At 42.5% G+C, this 26374-nt stretch overlaps 1 protein-coding gene across 1 annotated transcript; it reads left to right on the top strand.

Moving 5' to 3' along the window:
• Positions 1–26105, top strand: LOC127322327 (uncharacterized). Its single transcript, XM_071824823.1, has 6 exons — positions 1–125; positions 238–425; positions 496–660; positions 965–1108; positions 25602–25662; positions 25723–26105. The coding sequence occupies exons 1-6, from the start codon at positions 71–73 to the stop codon at positions 26103–26105; spliced, it is 996 nt and encodes a 331-aa protein (XP_071680924.1). The 5' UTR covers positions 1–70.
• The last annotated feature ends 269 nt before the right edge of the window (positions 26106–26374 follow it).

Raw genomic sequence — 26374 nt, 5'->3', positions numbered from 1 at the left:
CGTCGGATCTGCTTCCCCGACTCACTGGTTCATCTTACCGGCTGGCGAGATCGGTACACAAAGCGCCACCATGATCCACCGAACCAAAACGAACGGCCAACGCGCCACCTCCCCAGTCGACCAAGGTTGAACACTTTGTCCGGCAGCTTTTGTTATGTATTTGATTTCCGAGACTAGTTTATTGCTTGCTTCCACTGCTTGTTATTAGCATCTGTTTTTTTTTGTAATGCCTGCTAGATATTCCCCTCGAGAATGCCTACGAAGAATCTCGGAGGCAAAATATCTTGCAGAATAAGATAATTGCAGCCAAGCTCGGCATACTGTGGAATGGGACAAAATCACCGCACCCCAAGTCGTTGCCGAGATTTTTCACCCGTGTGATGTGCCGCCAAAAGGACGATTCCGTGGGGCAGCTGCTGAAGAAGGTATTTAGCCGCACTGCTCAAATTTCATATGTGTTGTTTGCTGATTGATTTGATGAACTTTGATTTGCAGCAGCTAGCCACTGCTCATGTTCCTAACAAAGACAGTGAGCGCGCCAGTGATGTAGACATTGGTAGAAAGGAGGCGGGATTTGGTCCTATTGTTCTAGCAAGCAATCATTTGAGGGGCCGCCTAGGATCAGCACATCTGGATCCTCCTGAGCTCAACATTAAGGAGGTAATTTTATAATAGTGTTTTAAACATGACATAATCTAATGTACTGAAAGAGATCAAACTGTCAACTGGAGTGGAGTGGTATAGATGGTAGAGATATAGATATAGATTTCAGATTTCCTAATTTTTTCTTGAAAATAGGGTCGCCCCGGCCTCTGCATCCAAATGATGCACCCACCCTTTTATTGCAATGTTTTAGACTCCATTTAAGGTTTAGAAACTCATGGGTTGCTCAAAGTGGTGACATGAATCAACCAACATATTTCCTTTTAATCTGCTGATTGATTTTATGCATGGCAAATCGCAGAAGCAAGTGACTGCTCATGTCCCTGCCAAGCAGCATTGTAGCACAGATGTCCAGAGTTCCAATGATGCAAACGTTTGTAGGAAAAAAACAGAAGGATGTGGCAATGGGGAAGCTAAGATTAGGCGTCTTCAAAAGGACTTGGATGTGGCCACTTGGCGGAACAAAGAAATGAACCGAGGATGGAATTCTACAATTCAAGATGGCCTACATGCTGTTGCTGATCTGCGTTAAGCTAGTGGCCGGCAACTTGGTTACCGCTTTGGCTGATGCAGATGTCCATGAGATCAACTGGAAGATCTTGGAACAGGTGAAAGCACGAGCAGAAACTCTGCACTCATCTTTGCAGGTAGATGATTTTCAAAGGGTGATGCAAGAGCCGCTATATGAATAGATTGTTGTTTTCAGTTGATGATGTCCCTGGTTCTTTTGTTTACTTATGTGCTGGTAGTACTTAGGGGAACTAGCTTGTACAAGTAATTTTTTTCCGATAAAGTTGTACAAGTAAATGGCACATGCTTCGCATGTTTGACCAATTAAGTTAAAAAGCTTCACAAAATCCTGCGTCGAAGTTGTTTCACTAAAAAAAAGAGCTCTCACGTGCAAGGCACGTGTAATTTACTAGTATATACTAGTACTAGTAGAGATGGTACACCTAGACATTAGAGATTTGTTTGTTTTAAAGATATTTTTAATTGTGTACAAGATGGAAAATATAACTTTAGGGCATCCACAATGTTGCTATTGCCAAATCTGATACGATGGTGAATTTGGCTTTGGTGTGAAATATAACAATAGCTCCACAATGTAGTGGTTCCAAATATTTATAACGTGGGACCCGCCATCAAGCTAAAACAACACATAAAGCCAATATGGAACTACTCTCACAATGTAGGGAACTAGTTCCAAATGCCAAAAGTGAAATTTGGCATCGGAGCACCTACTTGCTCCGGTTCCTTGTTTTTCTGGTTTTGGAACTACCTCTACAATGTATGGAACTAGTTCCAAAAGCCAAAAATCAAATATGGAACCACTTTTGGCTACACGTTGTGAATGCTCTTAGCAAATTCCTAGTATTTTTCATGGTCGATGTAAAAAAAAGTATTTTTCATGGTTGATGTAAAAAAACAAGTTTTTTTCATGGTCGATGTAAAAAAAGAGAGAAAACATGTCTCATAAAAAGCCTTATGGTTAGCACATTTTTTTTACGGAGTAACTCTTTTTTACATAGCCCAAATTACTATTCGATTTTCCATTGAAATATTTTATGTGTATAAAGCAAGCGAAGAAGTACACATGCATTTTTCGTTTTATTCTTTTTTGACATTTTTCAAAATGTATAGAAGATGAATTTCGAAATAAAGAGATCATATGCACCCAAGAACCAACAAGCATATCCCCTTGACCCCGAACATACTCGTGGCCCTTTTGTTGTGGCTTTTTTTTGCCTTTTGGCTTTTGGATTTTGGAAGCCAAAAACAAATATTATATTCTTTTGGCTTCCAAAACCCAAAAGCCAAAAAGCCACACCAAAAGGACCCTCGCCTTCAGACTGGATTTCGTAGGCTAGGGTTCCACAAGTTTTCCACCAACCAGTAATAATTTCAACTCTGCCCCAAAATTCCCGCCGAAATCCCCCCCCCCCTCCCGCTTCCAAAATTCAAAGCGATGTGAAATAAGTATAGTGTCGATCTTATCCCCCCGGACCGCTCAATTCAGACCTATCACCGGCGGCGCCGAACCCCGCATCTCTCTCTCACGCTTCCACCCTGCATGACCCACCGGATCATCTCACACGCCGGCGCTGCCCACCGTCCCACTCCCACACCAGCACTATCGCCTTCTCATCGGCCACCGTAGTGACCGACGACGTTCCGCCGTCTCCCTTGCTTTTTAGCAAGCCGGAGTAGCTTCCACCTCCCCCACCCCCACCCACGACCACAGGACCAAACGACCTCCGCCCTAGCCCACTTCCACCCCCCCCATGTCACCGACAATCACCATCCCCGGGTTCTCGTATCATAATCCCCTACTCCTTCCGTCCACCGGATCGGAGAGATGGGCGCCCCCATGGTCCACGGCAGAAACCAAAGCGTACACGTGCCCACTTCCAAGAAGGTTGATATGGCCGCATTCGTTATGCATGTGATTTCGAAAAGTATTTTTTTGCTTACTTGCACCGCCATCTCATTAGCATTTTTTTGTAATGCATGCTAGATATTATTGCAATACAGAAGAATGAATTAAAAGAGAAACGGATACGGAATATATGTAGAAGATATGCAAGCCGTGTGGGCACAAGCATTTGTAACGCTATTGCCTCTAGTGCAAACCTGAACAAAATCGGAGAAGAACCCTTTCCCCTCCCCAAAGATAAAGAACAATGTTATGATTCACAATTTGATCCTGCTGAGCCTCTTGGAGAGCTGACTCAGGAAGATGCCTTGCCCGACCATTCTCCTCAACCCCACCAGGTGATTTCTCGTGTTTTTACTTTGAGATATCTGTTGCAACTTCCATGTGTTGTATACTTGTATCCTGAATCCCACCAAACATGTTCACATGCCACCTCTAGGTCTCCTTAATGCATCATATATATGTTTCAGCATGCACGTCATCCTTTACTGTTCTTCATTCTATCCCATTTGCATATCATCATATATGGGACTTCAGAGACCGAAATATCGTTTATGTGTGCTAGGAATCTGCAGCCTTCAAGTAAGAATTTCAGCAGAACCACCAATGAGAGGAAGACCATTCAATATGCACCTGAATCGGTGATAGAACAGCTGCAACCAAAAAAGAAACCTGCTTCTGCTACTAGACAGTCTCAGCGATTCATGGCACTAGTTGAAGAAAATAACGAAAATGCTAAGAGTACTGAAATAAAAAAACGTGGTGAACACCCCAAGAGGTTGAATCAGCCACCTGTTACCAATCCAGTCAACCAGCGACAATCGGCAGCAGAACCTGTTTCCACAAAGAACTTCTCAGCCACAATTGGCAGCAGAATCCGCTTTCCACAAAGAACTTCTCAGCCACAATTGGCAGCAGAATCAGTTTCCACAAAGAACTTCTCAACAACAATTGGCAGCAGAATCCGCTTTCCACGGCAACTTCTCAGCCACAATTGGGATCAGCAGTAGCTGTGGTAGGAAATACTGCCCAAGGACACACTGTACCAGTCCCAGCTGACACAACCACAACTGGCCAAACACTGCTAGCACAACATCAACAAACTGTTGATGATCTCCCACTGACCCATATTAGTCCTACCATAGACAACTCCCCTGAGGATGAGCCCCACACCGAAGAAGGTACATTTTCCAATGCTTATAGTTTCATTCTCCGTTATAAAGTTATACTTTATAGATAAATAAATAAATATATATATATATATATATAAATATATATATCTACCTTGATAGCTTGATGTAATGCTTAACTTTGTAGTTGCACCACGATCAAGAAAAACGAGGGGCCCAACAAAGAGGGAAAATGTTCGTAGCTAAGCTTGCCGGGATGGAATCAAGATTTCGCCTTTCATCTATCGTAGGTGGCAGAAGGCCACTGGACCCGTAAGAATCTTGTAAATTAGCATCGGATGTAGGAATTTTCGTCAGAATGAAATTCCTATCTTCCCAACATGGAAAGAGCACGTAGACACCTCTCGCGCATTTTGAAAAATTAGTGCACAGTTACACGTAAGTCATCTTTCTCTTGGTAATGTTACTCATACTAGTATACCACATTGGCACGTCCCGTTCCTTCTAGCTTGTTGTTGGCTCTATGTATATCGCACCAACGGTTTATATTGTTGTGAACAGTTAAGGTTCGAGTTCGATGAGGACCAAGAGGAAGTAAAGCATGTTCTCAACAGTCTATTCTCAGATCGTTCACGCCAAGATCGCAAAGAGGCTAAAGAAGAAATACTTCACTGGAAAGATTATCGGGAGTGTTCCAACTATATCTCCTTTTAAGAAAATGACTGACAAACAAAGTGGGGAGATCTTGTGAAGCACTGGTCTGATCCAAAGAATATGGTATGATTTGTAAGATCGAGACCAGATCACATCTTGGATTCTTATTTATAGCAGTGTCTCACTAGTCTCCTTTTTGCAGAATTTGGCTAAACAGAATCAGAAAAACCGCGGTAAACTACTTTTACCTAGCCGTACGGGATCTCGTAACCTTATAGTGCACATTCGGCAAAAAGTAAGGACATGTTGTTTTATACTGCTATTTAGAAATATTTTAGTAAAAGATCATGCGGAGTATATACACCAGTGTGCAGCTTATATTATGATCCTCCATTTCAACCACGTTATTCGATTTATAAATGGTAGTACTAAAATGCAGATGTTACATAATGCAAGTAAAAGGGAACCAAACAAAGAGATGACTTCGCCAGAGATTTTTGAAGCATGCCGTAAGAACAAACTTGAAGTGATTGGAGAAGTCGCACAGTGTTCTTGTAAGTCTTCTAAAAGATTGAAATTTTGTGACGACTCACATCCCAACTTGTAGGAGTAGTAAAGTACATGTCAATATGATATTATATATGTTTATTAAAATTCATGTGATGTGAATCAGACATGCCAAACTGTAGGAATAAAAGTAGGTCATACACGTCATAAATCTACTATCAAGAAGTTTCTCTCGTAGTAACTATCATGTTTACACATGTGTACGAACTGAATTTTTTGGCAGAAGATATGAAATTAGAGATGGCAAAACCCGGTAAAAACGGTCTGGAAAAAAACCGATGAAGAATGTGTGAAGGCATTTTCTATGGCAATAAAAAGAAAGGCATTGCCAAAAACACTTTCTTACGGAATGCTGGACTGCTGAAGTGCAAGTCCATGTCCAAGTCAAAGTATTTGCATGCTCAAGTTCTAGAGGAGCAACTCCAAGTAGAACGAGCTGCATCACCGCGCTAAGACTAGAAGTCGACAATTTTAGAACGATAGCGAGACAGAAGGAGGCCCTACCGAGCAGGTTAGGAATGCTAGTCAAGTAGTAAGAAGAGTATCTGCTAGATAATTGGAGATGAACGGGGACAAGGATGTGTCATTACCTTCGTCTTGTAAAATGGTTCCTTAGTCCGAGCATATTTCGTAGGTGCATTTATCTCGCAATTGCTATGATCTTGGTGGTCGTTTCCTTGTTGTGATGTGGATTTTTTGAACCGGAACCGCTGATTGTTAATATTATAAGTGGATTGCCTAGCCCTTTCCATCAGTTCTGACTTGTGGTTCCGTTGGCTCGTGGATGAAGCTTGACATGGTATCAGAGCCCATAGTCTCAAGTTCGGACTTTTGGTCGCGTTGGCTAGTGCATTAAAGCTTGACACCGATGATTTTCTCGTGATCCATTGATTTCCAGCTTTCTACATATAGCCCAGGTCTAGAAGCTTGTCAACTGGTCTGGTTCATTCATCGCTATATTGAGTGCAATGAACGGAACAAGTGCTTCTCCTTTGTGTTGTGCCGCAACACAACAAACTGCTCCTCGCTTCGTACAAAGTAGTTGTGAACAAAGATACTTATGTATACTACCAAATTTCGACTTCATATAATCAATAGCTTAACAACCGTCTAATTCAAAATCTCAACACTGTAGCATATACCTCCTGCCTATTGAATACAATTATTTCACACACTGAAATATTTTGTACGCGTTTTGAATTGGAGAACATGGGAACCGACTTTGGTTTCTGATTATGACTTGATGTGACCCTAGGCCCTGGATTCCTGAGCAGAAGGTATGTGTAAAAACAAAGAGATTACGAAGTGCTAATTCCCTTTTTTTGTAAGTCCTGGTGGCATTGACACTCCTTTCTTACTTGCTATATTTTTTTGGTGTTTATATATAATAGAGAATTACCAGCTTATTGTCGAACCCGTTAGATTTTGGGCAATAATTGTTACGTGGCTGCTTCTTAATTAAAGTTTATCATGTCATGTAGATGGATTTGTGAAAGATGCAGCGGGTCGTTCTTCAGATCGTCTACATGGGATTCCCATCTACATGTATGTTCATGGTTTCATGGAGTACTTCAGCTCATAGCAGCCACATACGATCCTGCAAGATTTGCATTTTTTTTTGACCTTGCAAGATTTGCATTCAATGTATCGCCAAGGCGCGTCCGTGAGAACTCTAGAAACATCTTCGTCAGACTCGTTTTGGCGCGTGCAGTTCCCGAGCGAATCCAATGAATTTTGACCGTTCTCTTAAAAAAAAGGAACTTTGACCGTTGGATCAAGCGTTGGAGAACTGATGTGCCAACGGCCAATAATTATGATCGTGGTAACCGATTTTCAACGTGATGATGAATTGATGTGACATTTGGCCGTACTAGTACGGTCTCATATTTTTGTATTACTTAGTACTTGGACTGTGGCCAAATTCAAATCTCATTCCAAATGCAAAACTTCCCGCCCGAAAAATACAAATATTTCACACGCTTCTAACTTCCCATTCTACCCTCGTAAAGATGACAACAATGTCCATGTATAAGTCGGTTGGTGGGGGGTCTACCCGTCATTTTTTTTCGATCACCACCTCCCTAGCTCCGGAAACCCCCCAAAAAAAAATTCATTTCCCTCACTCTCTCCTCTGAGACCACCCACCGGAACTTCCCAAGTCCCTCTGTCTCCCACCTCCACACGGCCACCGCACCGGAACATCCCCGCCGGACTTCCCTGGCCTACCCGAGGCCTCGCGATCCTCGTCATCCGGCTGTCTGCCGGAGCCGCTTCATCGACGCCGTCATCAACCGGACCGGATCATCCCCGCCGAACCTCGAAACCATATACTCATCCAAAGAGTCTACCGCAGTCGTTTCAGCTGCGGTATCGTCCACCCCACCGGAGCCGCTTCGCCGGATCCGTCGTCCACCGCATCGGATCTAGCTCACCGACACCACTGTGCATTAACCGGATCTGCTTCACCGGCGCCGTGCATGATCTAAACTCTTCTACTGTCGCTTTTCTATTGCTTGTCTGCAAGTTCTTGTTTAATCTTGGGGCAACCTGTTTGTGCTAACGACGCGCCATTACGTTTTTGCAGATGAGATGAGTAACCATGAAGTGTAATGGCCGTCTCTCCAACCCCAAGTAGCACATGTAGCGTACTTCATCACCGGATCTATCAACCCCAGGAAGATCTGCTGTGACTCCCACAGAGTGCTTCTCCTAATGTAAGTCCCTTTTTTTAGCGCCATGTTCTGGGTTCAGATGCTTGTTTGTCTGAAGCTCTTTTAGTTCATTCCTAGCTATGACCGTAACACCTTGCTACTACTTCATTGCTAACTTTAAGCGATTGAACATTTTGGTTTGCATTCCCTGCTCTGTAGATGTAGCCATCATAACTTCTATCTTGCTCAGTCGTTGTTACAAAAATTATAGGTATTATAGTAACATCCTGCTATTATTTAGTTCATGGCCAATTTTAAGTAATTGCACATGTTGGTTCGCATTCCCTGCTCTATAGCTTTTGGCATCGTAACTTCTATATTTGGTTTACATTCCCTGCTCTGTAGATCTAGCCATCATAACTTTATCTTGCTCAGCCGTTGTTACAAAAATTATGGCCTGCTACTATGTTGTTTGTGCCAATTTTTTACTCCATGAACATGTTGGCTTGCATTCCCTGTACTACAGGTGATGCCATTGTTTTGTATCTAGTTCATTGTAAGCTAATAAAGTAAGGACTTAGTTTGGCATGCTATCACTCTGCTATCTAGCCTGTAGTACAAATATACTTGTCATACTACTAGATAATAATTTTGCGTGCCATCTTGTTCTTCAAAAGCTGCATTATTGACTTGTTTCTCTGACTTGGCATGACGCTCACATATGGAAAGCTGAACATATTGGTTTGCATTCCCTCTTATACAAGTTCACAGGTGATCCCACTATATTCTGTATCTGGTCCATCCTAAGCTCCAGCATTAACTATCCTCTATGTGTTGCTCATTACAAGTTTATATCCCGAAACATCTTGATTTGCATCCCCTTCACTATAAGTTCAGGAGTATTATTTAGTTCACGGCCAAAATGAAGTAATTGCACTTGGCACATGTTGGTTCACATTCCCTCCTCTTTAGCTTTTGCCATCGTAACTTCTATTTTTGGTTTACATTCCCTGCTCTGTAGATGTAGCCATCATAACTTCATCTTGCTCAGTCGTTGTTACAAAATTTATAGCCTGCTACTATGTTGTTCATGCCAATTTTGTACTCCCTGAACATGTTGGTTTGCATGGGACTAGACAGTAGTAAGTCTGTTGTTTCATTCTAACATGCTCTGTTATATTGGCTGTTGGTATGCGGCATGCACTCTTTGTTTGCTTATTGTGCGCATTACAATGATCTTGTTATAACGACGAAATGATGAGTTCCAAATTCTTTGGCAAACAATATTGTAGTGTCTTTGCCTTTCCATTGTTGTCATCTTAACTTGTAATGTCTTTGTTTCAGATATAGGTGCCGCATGGACAACTTAAAAGATTTGTCTGATCCCTTCATTGTATTGCTAGGTTTAATTACCATTCAATTTCTCTCGGGTTCTCGTAATATTTTTTCAATGCCTTGCACCGATGTAATATTTAGTTAGTTTTTATAGTTCTTTCGCGCATTTTTCTTTGGTGCTTGTGGTAAGTGAGGCTATCCCGTAAATCAATGCTGCGTAAATATTCTCGATAGCTAAATCACGAATTCCCATCCCTTAAACGGCCCAATTAGGCGAAATCACATATGTGCCGGCCCACAAAATCCTAAAGCGCCTATTACGCCGGCATATAAACAGCAACTAAACGGGCTGGCCCACTTACTTATTGGGCCAGCCCACTTGATTTACTGTGGACCCCACACTTTTATTGGGCCGGCCCACTTGCTTTAAGGTGGACCCCACCCACTACTGGGCCGGCCCACTAACTAGTTGGGCCAGCCCAATTGCTTTTGTGGTGGCCCCCACATACTAAATGGGCCGGCCCTTTAAGACGAAAGTGGGACCCACCTGTGTTTTTGGCCCGGCCCACTATCTTGTTGGGCCAGCCCATTTGATCAAATGTGGACCCCACGTACTAAATGGGCCGGCCCTATAACAGAAAGTGGGACCCACTGTGTTTTTGGCCCGCCCACTAGCATGTTGGGCCGCCCACTTGCTATATGGTGGACCCCACATACTAAATGGGCCGCCCTTTAACAGAAAGTGGGACCCACCTGTCGTTTTGGCCCGGCCCACTATCTTGTTGGGCCGGCCCACTTGCTATATGGTGGACCCCACATACTAAATGGGCCAGCCCTTTAACTAGAAAGTGGGACCCACCTGTGTTTTTGGCCCGCCCAACTAACCTGTTGGGCCGCCCACTTGCTATATGGTGGACCCCACATACTAAATGGGCCGGCCCTTTAACAGGAAAGTGGGACCCACCTGTGCTTTTGGCCCGGCCCACTGGCTTGTTGGGCCAGCCCATTTGATCAAATATGGACCCCACGTACTAAATGGGCCGGCCCGATAGCAGGAAAGTGGGACCCACATGCTAATTGGGCCTGCCCAATAACTTCTTGGGCCGGCCCAGTTGCCTTAATGTGGACCCACTTTGTAAATGGGCCGGCCCGATACCAAGAAAGTGGGTCCCACATGTCTTGTGGGCCGGCCCTTTTGCCTGTTGACCGGTCAAACGAGTGCATTCGGCCCGGCCCACATGCTTAGTGGGTCGGCCCATTAAAGTTTTGACCAGTCAACCTTAGAGGTTAGGCCCGGCCCACGTAACTAATGGACCAGCCCAGCCATATAGTTGACCGGTCAAACTAAGTCAGCTGGCCCGGCTCGCAAACTTAATGGGCCGGCCCGCTTAAGACGTGGCAGGCCTCGTGTGGGCCTACCATCTACCACGGGGTTTCAGCCGGTTAACGCCGTTAAGCGCGCTAACGGCGTCGCCACGTGTCGGTTGCATGACGTCAGCAGTCAACGGGCTCCCGGAAACACTTGGGCAACGGTCCGATTTTCCGTGGCGGAAGGGCGCCCAAGCGCGACGGACCGAAAAAATCGTCGTAGGACTTTGCCTGACGCAGTTTCCACAACAGAACCCATATCGTCGGGTTAGGCCCATAGGCGACGAAAAATACCCCTTAGCGGACGATTTTGAGACGTTGTCTATCAGAACTTTTCTTGTAGTGAAACAACAACTGGCTCTTCGGCATCTTGTTAATAGGTTAGTTCCAGAAAATGCATAAATATGATGTAAAGTATGCATAAAACATGTAGATATTATCCATAATGTGGCATGGAACATAAGAAATTATCGATACGTCGGAGACGTATCAGCATCCCCAAGCTTAGTTTCTGCTCGTCCCGAGCAGGTAAACGATAACAAAGATAATTTCTGGAGTGACATGCCATCATAACCTTGATCATACTATTGTAAGCATATGTAATGAATGCAGCGATCAAAACAATGTATATGACATGAGTAAACAACGGAATCATAAAGCAAAGACTTTTCATGAATAGTACTTCAAGACAAGTATCAATAAGTCTTGCATAAGAGTTAACTCATAAAGCAATAATTCAAAGTAAAGGCATTGAAGCAACACAAAGGAAGATGAAGTTTCAGCGGTTGCTTTCAACTTATAACATGTATATCTCATGGATATTGTCAATGTAAAGTAATATAACAAGTGCAATATGCAAGTATGTAGGAATCAATGCACAGTTCACACAAGTGTTTGCTTCTTGAGGTGGAGAGAAATAGGTGAACTAACTCAACAATAAAAGTAAAAGAATGGTCCTTCAAAGAGGAAAGCATCGATTGCTATATTTGTGCTAGAGCTTTGGTTTTGAAAACGAGAAACAATTTTGTCAACGGTAGTAATAAAGCATATGTGTTATGTAGATTATATCTTACAAGTTGCAAGCCTCATGCATAGTATACTAATAGTGCCCGCACCTTGTCCTAATTAGCTTGGATTACCGGGATTATCGCAATGCACATGTTTTAACCAAGTGTCACAAAGGGGTACCTCTATGCCGCCTGTACAAAGGTCTAAGGAGAAAGCTCGCATTGGATTTCTCGCTATTGATTATTCTCAACTTAGACATCCATACCGGGACAACATAGACACTAGATAATGGACTCCTCTTTAATGCATAAGCATGTAGCAACAATTAATTTTCTCATATGAGATTGAGGATATATGTCCAAAACTGAAACTTCCATCATGGATCATGGCTTTAGTTAGCGGCCCAATGTTCTTCTCTAACAATATGCATGCTCTAACCATAAAGGTGGTAAATCTCCCTTACTTCAGACAAGACGGACATGCATAGCAACTCATATGATATTCAACAAAGAGTAGTTGATGGCGTCCCCAGGAACATGGTTATCGCACAACAAGCAACTTAATAAGAGATAAAGTGCATAAGTACATATTCAATACCACAATAGTTTTTAAGCTATTTGTCCCATGAGCTATATATTGTAAAGGTAGAGGATAGAAATTTTAAAGGTAGCACTCAAGCAATTTACTTTGGAATGGCGGAGAAATACCATGTAGTAGGTAGGTATGGTGGACACAAATGGCATAGTGGTTGGCTCAAGTATTTTGGATGCATGAGAAGTATTCCCTCTCGATACAAGGTTTAGGCTAGCAAGGTTATTTGAAACAAACACAAGGATGAAGCGGTGCAGCAAAACTCACATAAAAGACATATTGTAAACATTATAAGACTCTACACCGTCTTTCTTGTTGTTCAAACTCAATACTAAAAATTATCTAGACCTTAGAGAGACCAATTATGCAAACCAAATTTTAGCATGCTCTATGTATTTCTTCATTAATAGGTGCAAAGTATATGATGCAAGAGCTTAAACATGAGCACAACAATTGCCAAGTATCACATTATCCAAGACATTTTAGCAATTACTACATGTATCATTTTCCAATTCCAACCATATAACAATTTAACGAAGAAGAAACTTCGCCATGAATACTATGAGTAGAGCCTAAGGACATATTTGTCCATATGCTACAGCGGAGCATGTCTCTCTCCCACACAATGAATGCTAGGATCCATTTTATTCAAACAAAACAAAAACAAAAACAAACCGACGCTCCAAGCAAAGCACATAAGATGTGATGGAATAAAAATATAGTTTCAGGGGAGGAACCTGATAATGTCGTCGATGAAGAAGGGATGCCTTGGGCATCCCCAAGCTTAGACGCTTGAGTCTTCTTGATATATGCAGGGGTGAACCACCGGGGCATCCCCAAGCTTAGAGCTTTCACTCTCCTTGATCATGTTGTATCATCTCCCTCTCTTAATCCTTGAAAACTTCCTCCACACCAAACTCAAAACAACTCATTAGAGAGTTAGTGCACAATCAAAATATGCATGTTCAGAGGTGACATAATCATTCTTAACACTTCTGGACATTGCACAAAGCTACTGAAAGTCAATGGAATCGAAAAATCCATCGAACATAGCAAAACAGGCAATGCGAAATAAAAGGCAGAATCTGTCAAAACAGAACAGTTCGTAAAGACGAATTTTATTGAGGCATCAAACTTGCTCAAATGAAAATGCTCAAATTGAATGAAAGTTGCGTACATATCTGAGGATCACTCACGTAAATTGGCATAATTTTCTGAGTTACCTACAGAGAATTTTGCCCAGATTCGTGACAGCAAAGAAATCTATTTCTGCGCAGTGATCCAAATCTAGTATGAACCTTACTATCAACGACTTTACTTGGCACAACAATGCACAAAACTAAGATAAGGAGAGGTTGCTACAGTAGTAAACAACTTCCAAGACACAAATATAAAACAAAATACTGTAGTAAAAACATGGGTTGTCTCCCATAAGCGCTTTTCTTTAACGCCTTTCAGCTAGGCGCAGAAAGTGTGTATCAAGTGTTATCAAAAGATGGTGCATCTACAGCGGGGTGTGGGGTTTTCTCAACCATGCATAGTATGTTGGATACATAAGTTTTAGCGGCTCCCTTTTCATTAGTCTTGGGCTTGCTACTCTCATCAAACAAATTTTGAGGAACAAGCCAAGCATAGTTATTTTCTAGTGCGTCATTCATCGCTAGGAGCTTACATGGTATTGGTGCTTTGATCTCCCCACCATCATTAATATTATTAGTGTACCTTACTCTCTCCATGTCCATCTTTTCAAGGAGACTAACAAAATTGGTATAAGAACCAAGCATCTTATATTTAATAAAGACCTTTCTAGCCTCTCTTGTTATACCACCAAATTCTCTAAGAAGGGTTTATAAAACAAAATCTTTCTTTTCCCCTTCTTCCATATCACCGAGTGTAAGAAACATGTGTTGGATTATAGGATTGAGATTAACAAATTTAGTTTCCAACATGCGAACTAAAGCAGCAGCAGCAATTTCATAAGTAGGAGCAAGTTCTACCAAGTGTCTATCTTCAAATCTTCAACGGTACTAACATGATTGAAAAATTCTTCTATATTATTTCTCCCAATTATAGACCCACGTCCTACCGGCATGTCTTTTACGGTAAAATTAAAAGGAAACATGTTGAAATAAGTAAAGCAAATATAAGCAACTAATAATTTTTTTTGTGTTTTTGATATAGCAAACAAGATAGTAAATAAAGTAAAACTAGCAACTATTTTTTTTGTATTTTGATTTAGTGCAGCAAACAAAGTAGTAAATAAAATGAAGCAAGACAAAAACAAAGTAAAGAGATTGCGATGTGGAGACTCCCCTTGCAGTGTGTCTTGATCTCCCCGGCAACGGCGCCAGAAATTTGCTTGATGCGCATGGTTGACGTATTGTCTTTCCGTTCGACACGCGTCCGTTGGGAACCCCAAGAGGAAGGTGTGATGCGTACAGCGGCAAGTTTCCCTCAGTAAGAAACCAAGGTTTATCGAACCAGTAGGAGTCAAGAAGCACGTTGAAGGTTGATGGCGGCGGGATGTAGTGCGGCGCAACACCAGGGATTCCGGCGCCAACGTGGAACCTGCACAACACAAACCAAGTACTTTGCCCCAACGAAACAGCGAGGTTGTCAATCTCACCGGCTTGCTGTAACAAAGGATTAGATGTATAGTGTGGAAGATGATTGTTTGCAGAAAACAGTAGAACAAGTATTGCAGTAGATTGTATTTCAGTATAGAGAATTGGACCGGGGTCCACAGTTCACTAGAGGTGTCTCTCCCATAAGATAAATAGCATGTTGGGTGAACAAATTACAGTTGGGCAATTGACAAATAGAGAGGGCATGACCATGCACATACATATTATGATGAGTATAGTGAGATTTAATTGGGCATTACGACAAAGTACATAGACCGCTATCCAGCATGCATCTATGTCTAAAAAGTCCACCTTCAGGTTATCATCCGAACCCCTTCCAGTATTAAGTTGCTAACAACAGACAATTGCATTAAGTATTGCGCGTAATTGATGCGTGTAGTTGACACGTCCGTTGGGAACCCCAAGAGGAAGGTGTGATGCGCACAGCGGCAAGTTTCCCTCAGTAAGAAACCAAGGTTTAATCGAACCAGTAGGAGTCAAGAAGCACGTTGAAGGTTGATGGCGGCGGGATGTAGTGCGGCGCAACACCAGAGATTTCGGCGCCAACGTGGAACCTGCACAACACAACCAAAGTACTTTGCCCCAACGAAACAGTGAGGTTGTCAATCTCACCGGCTTGCTGTAACAAAGGATTAACCGTATTGTGTGGAAGATGATTGTTTTGCAGAAAACTTGATAAAACAAGTATTGCAGTAGATTGTATGCGATGTAAAGAATAGGACCGGGGTCCACAGTTCACTAGAGGTGTCTCTCCCATAAGATAAACAGCATGTTGGGTGAACAAATTACAGTTGGGCAATTGACAAATAGAGAGGGCATGACCATGCACATACATATTATGATGAGTACTGTGAGATTTAATTGGGCATTACGACAAAGTACATAGATCGCTATCCAGCATGCATCTATGCCTAAAAAGTCCACCTTCAGGTTATCATCCGAACCCCCTCCAGTATTAAGTTGCTAACAACAGACAATTGCATTAAGTATTGCGCGTAATGTAATCAGTGACTACATCCTCGAACATAGCACCAATGTTTTATCCCTAGTGCAACAGCACATCCATAATCTTAGAGGTTCTTGTCACTCCTCCGCAGTTCACGGAGACATGAACCCACTATCGAGCATAAATACTCCCTCTTGGAGTTACTAGCATCAACTTGGCCAGAGCATCTACTAATAACGGAGAGCATGCAAGATCATAAACAACACATAGACATGAATTGATAATCAACATAACATAGTATTCTCTATTCATCGGATCCCAACAAACGCAACATATAGAATTACAGATAGATGATCTTGATCATGTTCGGCAGCTCACAAGACCCGACAATTAAGCACAATGGGGAGAAGACAACCATCTAGCTACTGCTATGGACCCATAGTCCAGGGGTAGACTACTCACTCATCACTCCGGAGGCGACCATGGCGGTGAAGAGTCCTCCGGGAGATGAATCCCCTCTCCGGCAGGGTGCCGGAGGAGATCTCCAGAATCCCCCGAGATGGGATTGGCAGCGGCGGCGTCTCAGTAAGGTTTTCCGTATCGTGGCTCTCGGTACTGGGGGTTTCGCGACGGAGGCTATTTGTAGGCGGAAGGGCAGGTCAAGGGGCATCACGAGGGGCCCACACCATAGGTCGGCGCGGCCAGGGCTTGGGCCGCGCCGCCCTGTGGTTTGGCCACCTCGTGGCCCCACTTCGTCTCCTCTTCGGTCTTCTGGAAGCTTCGTGGCAAAATAGGACCCTAGGCGTTGATTTCGTCCAATTCCGAGAATATTTCGTTACTAGGATTTCTGAAACCAAAAACAGCAGAAAACAGCAACTGGCTCTTTGGCATCTTGTTAATAGGTTAGTTCCAGAAAATGCACGAATATGACATAAAGTGTGCATAAAACATGTAGATATCATCAATAATGTGGCATGGAACACAAGAAATTATCGATACGTCGGAGACGTATCAGCATCCCCAAGCTTAGTTCTGCTCGTCCCGAGCAGGTAAAACGATAACAAAGATAATTTCTGGAGTGACATGCCATCATAACCTTGATCATACTATTTGTAAACATATGTAATGAATGCAGCGATCAAAACAATGGTAATGACATGAGTAAACAAGTGAATCATAAAGCAAAGACTTTTCATGAATAGTACTTCAAGACAAGCATCAATAAGTCTTGCATAAGAGTTAACTCATAAAGCAATAAATCAAAGTAAAGGTATTGAAGCAACACAAAGGAAGATTAAGTTTCAGCGGTTGCTTTCAACTTATAACATGTATATCTCATGGATAATCGTCAACATAGAGTAATATAATAAGTGCAATATGCAAGTATGTAGGAATCAATGCACAGTTCACACAAGTGTTTGCTTCTTGAGGTGGAGAGAAATAGGTGAACTGACTCAACATAAAAGTAAAAAGAACGGTCCTTCAAAAAGGAAAGCATCGATTGCTATATTTGTGCTAGAGCTTTTATTTTGAAAACATGAAACAATTTTGTCAATGGTAGTAATAAAGCATATGAGTTATGTAAATTATATCTTACAAGTTGCAAGCCTCATGCATAGTATACTAATAGTGCCCGCACCTTGTCCTAATTAGCTTGGGTTAACACTGATTATCATTGCATAACATATGTTTCAACCAAGTGTCACAAAGGGGTACCTCTATGCCGCCTGTACAAAGGTCTAAGGAGAAAGCTCGCATTTTGGATTTCTCGCTTTTGATTATTCTCAACTTAGACATCCATACCGGGACAACATGGATAACAGATAATGGACTCCTCTTTAATGCATAAGCATGTGGCAACAATTATTATTCTCATATGAGATTGAGGATACACGTCCAAAACTGAAACTTCCACCATGAATCATGGCTTTAGTTAGCGGCCCAATGTTCTTCTCTAACAATATGTATGCTCCAACCATTAAGGTGGTAGATCTCTCTTACTTCAGACAAGACGGACATGCATAGCAACTCACATGATATTCAACAAAGAATAGTTGATGGCGTCCCCAGAAACATGGTTATCGCACAACAAGCAACTTAATAAGAGATAAAGTGCATAAGTACATATTCAATACCACAATAGTTTTTAAGCTATTTGTCCCATGAGCTATATATTGCAAAGGTGAATGATGGAATTTTAAAGGTAGCACTCAAGCAATTTACTTTGGAATGGCGGAGAAATACCATGTAGTAGGTAGGTATGGTGGACACAAATGGCATAGTGGTTGGCTCAAGGATTTTGGATGCATGAGAAGTATTCCCTCTCGACACAAGGTTTAGGTTAGCAAGGTTATTTGAAACAAACACAAGGATGAACCGGTGCAGCAAAACTCACATAAAAGACATATTGTAAACATTATAAGACTCTACATCGTCTTCCTTGTTGTTCAAAACTCAATACTAGAAATTATCTAGACTTTAGAGAGACCAAATATGCAAACCAAATTTTAGCATGCTCTATGTATTTCTTCATTAATGGGTGCAAAGTACATGATGCAAGAGCTTAAACATGAGCACAACAATTGCCAAGTATCACATTATCCAAGACATTATAGCAAATTACTACATGTATCATTTTCCAATTCCAACCATATAATAATTTAACGAAGAAGAAACTTCGCCATGAATATTATGAGTAGAACCTAAGGACATATTTGTCCATATGCAACAGCGGAGCGTGTCTCTCTCCCACACAATGAATGCTAGGATCCATTTTATTCAAACAAAACAAAAAACAAAAACAAGCCGACGCTCCAAGCAAAGCACATAAGATGTGATGGAATAAAAATATAGTTTCAGGGGAGGAACCTGATAATGTTGTCGATGAAGAAGGGGATGCCTTGGGCATCCCCAAGCTTAGACGCTTGAGTCTTCTTAGAATATGCAGGGGTGAACCACCGGGGCATCCCCGAGCTTAGAGCTTTCACTCTCCTTGATCATATTGCATCATACTCCTCTCTTGATCCTTGAAAACTTCCTCCACACTAAACTCGAAACAACTCATTAGAGGGTTAGTGCACAATCAAAATATACATGTTCAGAGGTGACACAATCATTCTTAACACTTCTGGACATTGCATAAAGCTACTGGACATTAATGGATCAAAGAAATTCATCCAACATAGCAAAAGAGGCAATGCGAAATAAAAGGCAGAATCTGTCAAAACAGAACAGTCCGTAAAGATGGATTTTATTGAGGCACCAGACTTGCTCAAATGAAAATGCCAAAATTGATGAAAGTTGCGTACATATCTGAGGATCACTCACGTAAATTGGCTTAATTTTCTGAGTTACCTACAGAGAATTTTGCCCAGATTCGTGACAGCAAAGAAATCTGTTTCTGCGCAGTAATCCAAATCTAGTATGAACTTTACTATCAAAGACTTTACTTGGCACAACAAAACACTAAACTAAGATAAGGAGAGGTTGCTACAGTAGTAAACAACTTCCAAGACACAAAATAAAAACAAAGTACTGTAGTAAAACATGGGTTGTCTCCCATAAGCGCTTTTCTTTAACGCCTTTCAGCTAGGCGCAGAAAGTGTGTATCAAGTATTATCAAGAGACGAAGTGTCAACATCATAATTTTTTCTAATAATAGAATCAAAAGGTAACTTCATTCTCTTTATAGGGAAGTGTTCCATACCTTTCTTGAGAGGAAATTGATATTTAATATTACCTTCCTTCATATCAATAGTAGCACCAACGGTTCGAAGAAAAGGTCTTCCCAATATAATGGGGCAAGATGCATTGCATTCAATATCCAAGACAACAAAATCAACGGGGACAAGGTTATTATTAACGGTAATGTGAACATTATCAACTTTCCCCAAAGGTTTCTTCGTAGAATGATCAGCAAGATTAACATCCAAATAACAATTTTTCAGCGGTGGCAAGTCAAGTCAAGCATAGTATAGATTTTCTTAGGCATAACAGAAATACTTGCACCAAGATCACATAAAGCATTACAATCAAAATCTTTAACCTTCATCTTAATGATGGGCTCCCAACCATCCTCTAGCTTTCTAGGAATAGAAGCTTCGCGTTCTAGTTTCTCTTCTCTAGCTTTTATGAGAGCATTTGTAATATGTTTTGTGAAAGCCAAGTTTACAGCGCTAGCATTGGGACTCTTAGCAAGTTTTTGTAAGAACTTTATAACTTCAGAGATGTGGCAATCATAAAAATCTAAATCATTATGAGCTACAGCAATGGGATCATCATCCCCAAGGTTGGAAAAAATTTCAGCCGTTTTATCACAAGCAATTTCAGCAGTTTTAGCAATTTCAGGCAGTTTTGTACGCTTTGCACTAGGAGTAGAAACATTGCCAACACCAATTATTTTACCATTAATAGTAGGAGGTGCAGAAACATGTGAAGAATCAACATTACTTGTGGTGGTAATAGTCCAAACTTTAGCTACATTCTTCTCTTTAGCTAGTTTTTCATTTTCTTCTCTATCCCACCTAGCACGCAATTCAGCCATCAATCTTATATTCTCATTAATTCTAACTTGGATGGCATTTGCTGTAGTAACAATTTTATTTTCAATATCCCTATTAGGCATAACTTTCGATTTCAAAAGATCAACATCAGAGGCAAGACTATCAACCTTAGAAGCGAGAATATCAATTTTATTGAGTTTTTCCTCAACAGATTTGTTAAAGGCAGTTTGTGTACTAATAAATTCTTTAAGCATAGCTTCAAGTCCAGGGGGTGTGTTCCTATTATTATTGTAAGAATTCCCATAAGAATTAGCATAACCGTTACCATTATTATAAGGATATGGCCTATAGTTATTACTAGAATTGTTCCGATAAGCATTGTTGTTGAAATTATTATTTTTAATGAAGTTTACATCAACATGTTCTTCTTGGGTAACCAATGAAGCTAACGGAACATTATTAGGATCAACATTAGTCCTATCATTCACAAGCATAGACATAATAGCATCAATCTTATCATTCAAGGAAGAGGATTCTTCAACAGAATTTACCTTCTTACCTTGTGGAGCTCTTTCCGTGTGCCATTCAGAGTAATTAATCATCATATCATCAAGAAGCTTTGTAGCCGCCCCCAAAGTGATGGACATAAAGGTACCTCCAGCAGCTGAATCCAATAAATTCCGCGAAGAAAAATTTAGTCCTGCATAGAAGGTTTGGATGATCATCCAAGTAGTCAGTCCATGTGTTGGGCAATTTTTAACCAAAGATTTCATTCTTTCCCAAGCTTGAGCAACATGTTCACTATCCAATTGTTTAAAATTAATTATGCTACTTCTCAAAGATATAATTTTAGCAGGGGGGGTAATATCTACCAATAAAAGCATCCTTGCATTTAGTCCAGGAATCAATACTATTCTTAGGCAGAGATAGCAACCAATCTTTAGCTCTTCCTCTTAATGAGAAAGGAAACAATTTCAATTTAATAATATCACCATCTACATCCTTATACTTTTGCATTTCACATAGTTCAACAAAATTATTAAGATGGGCAGCAGCATCATCAGAACTAACACCAGAAAATTGCTCTCGCATAACAAGATTCAGTAAAGCAGGTTTAATTTCAAAGAATTCTGCTGTAGTAGCAGGTGGAGCAATAGGTGCATAAGAAATCATTATTATTTGTGGTTGTGAAATCACACAACTTAGTATTTTCAGGGGTGGCCATTTTAGCAACAGTAAATAAAGCAAACTAGATAAAGTAAATACAAGTAACTAATTTTTTTGTGTTTTTGATATAGAGTGCAATAAAGACAGTAAAATAAAGTAAAACTAGCAACTAATTTTTTTGTATTTTGATATAGTGCAGCAAACAAAGTAGTAAATAAAATGAAGCAAGACAAAATCAAAGTAAAGAGATTGGGATGTGGAGACTCCCCTTGCAGCGTGTCTTGATCTCCCCGGCAACGGCGCCAGAAATTTGCTTGATACGTGTAGTTGACACGTCCGTTGGGAACCCCAAGAGGAAGGTGTGATGCGCACAGCGGCAAGTTTCCCTCAGTAAGAAACCAAGGTTTAATCGAACCAGTAGGAGTCAAGAAGCACGTTGAAGGTTGATGGCGGCGGGATGTAGTGCGGCGCAACACCAGAGATTCCGGCGCCAACGTGGAACCTGCACAACACAACCAAAGTGCTTTGCCCCAACGAAACAGTGAGGTTGTCAATCTCACCGGCTTGCTGTAACAAAGGATTAACCGTATTGTGTGGAAGATGATTGTTTGCAGAAAACAGTAAAACAAGTATTGCAGTAGATTGTATGCGATGTAAAGAATAGGACCGGGGTCCACAGTTCACTAGAGGCGTCTCACCCATAAGATAAACAGCATGTTGGGTGAACAAATTACAGTTGGGCAATTGACAAATAGAGAGGGCATGACCATGCACATACATATGATGATGAGTACTGTGAGATTTAATTGGGCATTACGACAAAGTACATAGACCGCTATCCAGCATGCATCTATGCCTAAAAAGTCCACCTTCAGTTTATCATCCGAACCCCCTCCAGTATTAAGTTGCTAACAACAGACAATTGCATTAAGTATTGCCCGTAATGTAATCAGTGACTACATCCTCGAACATAGCACCAATGTTTTATCCCTAGTGGCAACAGCACATCCATAATCTTAGAGGTTCTTGTCACTCCTCCAGATTCACGGAGACATGAACCCACTATCGAGCATAAATACTCCCTCTTGGAGTTACTAGCATCAACTTGGCCAGAGCATCTACTAATAACGGAGAGCATGCAAGATCATAAACAACACATAGACATGAATTGATAATCAACATAACATAGTATTCTCTATTCATCGGATCCCAACAAACGCAACATATAGAATTACAGATAGATGATCTTGATCATGTTCGGCAGCTCACAAGACCCGACAATTAAGCACAATGGGGAGAAGACAACCATCTAGCTACTGCTATGGACCCATAGTCCAGGGGTAGACTACTCACTCATCACTCCGGAGGCGACCATGGCGGTGAAGAGTCCTCCGGGAGATGAATCCCCTCTCCGGCAGGGTGCCGGAGGAGATCTCCAGAATCCCCCGAGATGGGATTGGCGGTGGCGGCGTCTCAGTAAGGTTTTCCGTATCGTGGCTCTCGGTACTGGGGGTTTCGCGACAGAGGCTATTTGTAGGCGGAAGGGCAGGTCAAGGGGCGTCACGAGGGGCCCACACCATAGGTCGGCGCGGCCAGGGCTTGGGCCGCGCCGCCCTGTGGTTTGGCCACCTCGTGGCCCCACTTCGTCTCCTCTTCGGTCTTCTGGAAGCTTCGTGGCAAAATAGGACCCTGGGCGTTGATTTCGTCCAATTCCGAGAATATTTTGTTACTAGGATTTCTGAAACCAAAAACAGCAGAAAACGGCAACTGGCTCTTCGGCATCTTGTTAATAGGTTAGTTCCAAAAAATGCACGAATATGACATAAAGTGTGCATAAAACATGTAGATATCATCAATAATGTGGCATGGAACACAAGAAATTATCGATACGTCGGAGACGTATCAGTAATGTAATCAATAACTACATCCTCGGACATAGCATCAATGTTTTATCCCTAGTGGCAACAGCACATCCATAACCTTAGAGGTTTTTGTCACTCCCCCAGATTCACGGAGACATGAACCCACTATCGAGCATAAATACCCCCTCTTGGAGTTACTAGCAAAAACTTGGCCAGAGCCTCTACTAATAACGGAGAGCATGCAAGATCATAAACAACACATAGATATAAATTGATAATCAACATAACATAGTATTCTCTATTCATCGGATCCCAACAAACACAACATATAGCATTACAGATAGATGATCTTGATCATGTTCGGCAGCTCACAAGACCCGACAATTAAGCACAATGAGGAGAAGACAACCATCTAGCTACTGCTATGGACCCATAGTCCAGGGGTAGACAACTCACACATCACTCCGGAGGCGACCATGGCGGCGTAGAGTCCTCCGGGAGATGATTCCCCTCTCCGGCAGGGTGCCAGAGGCGATCTCCTGAATCCCCCGAGATGGGATTGGCGGCGGCGGCGTCTCTGGAAGGTTTTCCGTATCGTGGCTCTCGGTGCTGGGGGTTCGCGACGAAGGCTATTTGTAGGCGGAAGGGTAGGTCAGGGGGCGTCACGAGGGGCCCAGGAGACATGTCGGTGCGGCCAGGGCTTGGGCCGCGCCGCCCTACCTCCTGGCTGCCTCGTGGCCCCACTTCGTTGACTCTCCGGTCTTCTGGAAGCTTCGTGTGAAAATAGGCCCCTGGGCGTTGATTTCGTCCAATTCCGAGAATATTTCCTTACTTGGATTTCTGAAACCAAAAACAGCAGAAAACAGCAACTGGCTCTTCGGCATCTAGTTAATAGGTTAGTTCCAGAAAATGCATAAATATGATGTAAAGTATGCATAAAACATGTAGATATTATCAATAATGTGGCATGGAACATAAGAAATTATCGATACGTCGGAGACGTATCAGAGACCTAAATGACCAGAGTCTCTACCTCATTTTGAATTGGTGGTGACAAGATTTAAATGAGAGAAACACTCCCATATGATTTCTTAATAGTTTTGGACAATATCTTTGACTAGAAATAGCCATAAAGTCCTTTAATTAAACTAGGCCATGATCATTCAAAGTAAGCATGGCATATTTCTGCAGAAACAATTAGTACAAGTGAAATGTGAATTATAGGAGTTGGAATTATCTTAAAAGCATTTATGGTTGATTTTTAATAATTATTCTAAAACAGAAAAGTCCCTGCCTTGTTTATTTTCTCACTTTAATTCTATAATAGATCTAGGGTTCAATCCAGTGGCATTGGGTAGATAATTTCCTAAGGTTTCCAAATATATAAAATTTGTAAAATTTGGCCTAGTAGATTTGTCCCTATTAAATTTCAAAGTTGACATCAGATTGTATTATTTCTCTATTTTTCATTTTTGAATTTAAAACATGGGCTGACGGGAGAAATAACGGGCTGTGCAGTGCGGGAAGGAAATGGGCCGGCCCAGTTTCGCAGCGGGCTAGCTGACAAGGTGGGGGCCACCTGTCATTGGGCTGAAACGAGCGAAACGGTACGGGATATATCAGCCGTGCGATTAGAAGTGCATCGCACGGTGGAGGTGCTTCGTCGTCGCCAGCGAGAGATGGACTTACTGGCGGCGGTGGTAGGGGGTCGGCGAGCTCGTCGGAGCTCCGGCGGTCGTCGAAGATGTGCGCAGGGACCGTGTCGTCGATGAGGAAGCCAACGGTAGCAATGGCGTCTCCTGGGGCAGCCTCCTCCTCCGGCGAACTCCGTGTACTGGCGGCGGCGATGATCTTGCGATTCGAGCAGTGGGGTGGCTAATCGAAGGAATTGAGGTGTCGAGAAGAGTTGTGGTGAGGAGAGGAAGTGTTCTGTGTGCTCAATTCGGGAGGAGAAGTCCTCCTTTTATAGGAGCGGGAGGTGGCCGTGGGGCGGAGCAAGGGCTGTCGTCGTCGTCGCCGTTCCAAGGTCGCGAAGGGGCAAGGAGTGGGCACGTCTGCTTGCTGATGCACTGGCGAAGCTGACGCGCTTGATCGTGGCGCGGCAGGGGCTCTGTGGCGATGGCGCGTTTGATGGGAAGGGTCAGTACCGCGGCGGGTGATCAGAGTCGTGGTTGTCGATTGCGGCGTTCCCGCGGGCAGGTGGCCGTGTCCAGGCGCTTCAGTGTGTCGTCGTGCGTCGACTGGTGCTGAGAGGAAGGGCCGAGGTGATGCGAGGCAGTGGGCGTCGTCACGCTCTGGTGCGTCCAGGGTTGGCGCCAGGCGCGCTCTGGCGCGCCATGGGCGTGTTCTGGGCGCCACTGGGCACGCGTGTTCTGGCGTCTCCGGCGCAGGGATTCGTCGAGTCAAAGTCTGGGCAGGTTCAGGTGAGTGAGAGGAAGAGAAATGACAAGGTGAGGCAGGCCTGTGGTGACCAGAGAGAGGGCTGGCCATGGAGTGGCATGCCATGCCACGGCATGGCATGTTCTGCTCGATTTGGTCAAGCCATGGTCAGTGCAAGTGGAGGTACTGGTGTGGTGAAGTGAGTTGAGACTCCAGAGGGCAGTGGGGTGCCAGAACTTGGACTTGGTCTTCTCCAAAACCAGCATGGGCATGAATTTCATCCCTGCCTCACAAGTGTTCGATGAAATGCCCGAAAGAAACTTATTTTTGAATTTTGCAAATCTTTTTGGTGGGTTGTAATCATATATTAAAAGGAGTAGAATGGTGGTGGTGGTGATCAAAATGGAGTTGAATTGCAAAATCACCATTTGCATATGATCTTGAATTTGTTTCAAAGTCTCCACTTGGCTTG

Source organism: Lolium perenne, chromosome 1, assembly GCF_019359855.2.
Source record: "Lolium perenne isolate Kyuss_39 chromosome 1, Kyuss_2.0, whole genome shotgun sequence".
Classification (NCBI taxonomy): Eukaryota; Viridiplantae; Streptophyta; class Magnoliopsida; order Poales; family Poaceae; genus Lolium; species Lolium perenne.
Note: the sequence above shows the minus strand (reverse complement) of the source record. Positions and strands in the feature narration are given on the sequence as shown.

What these genes read in the sequence shown, in the direction of transcription:
- LOC127322327 (XM_071824823.1), top strand. Translation starts at nt 71, where the DNA reads ATGATCCACCGAACCAAAACGAACGGCCAACGCGCCACCTCCCCAGTC. An exon ending in CTGAGCTCAACATTAAGGAG is followed by an intron (nt 661 to 964) that starts GTAATTTTATAA and finishes GGCAAATCGCAG; the next exon opens with AAGCAAGTGACTGCTCATGT. An exon ending in GTCTTCAAAAGGACTTGGAT is followed by an intron (nt 1,109 to 25,601) that starts GTGGCCACTTGG and finishes GCACTGGCGAAG; the next exon opens with CTGACGCGCTTGATCGTGGC.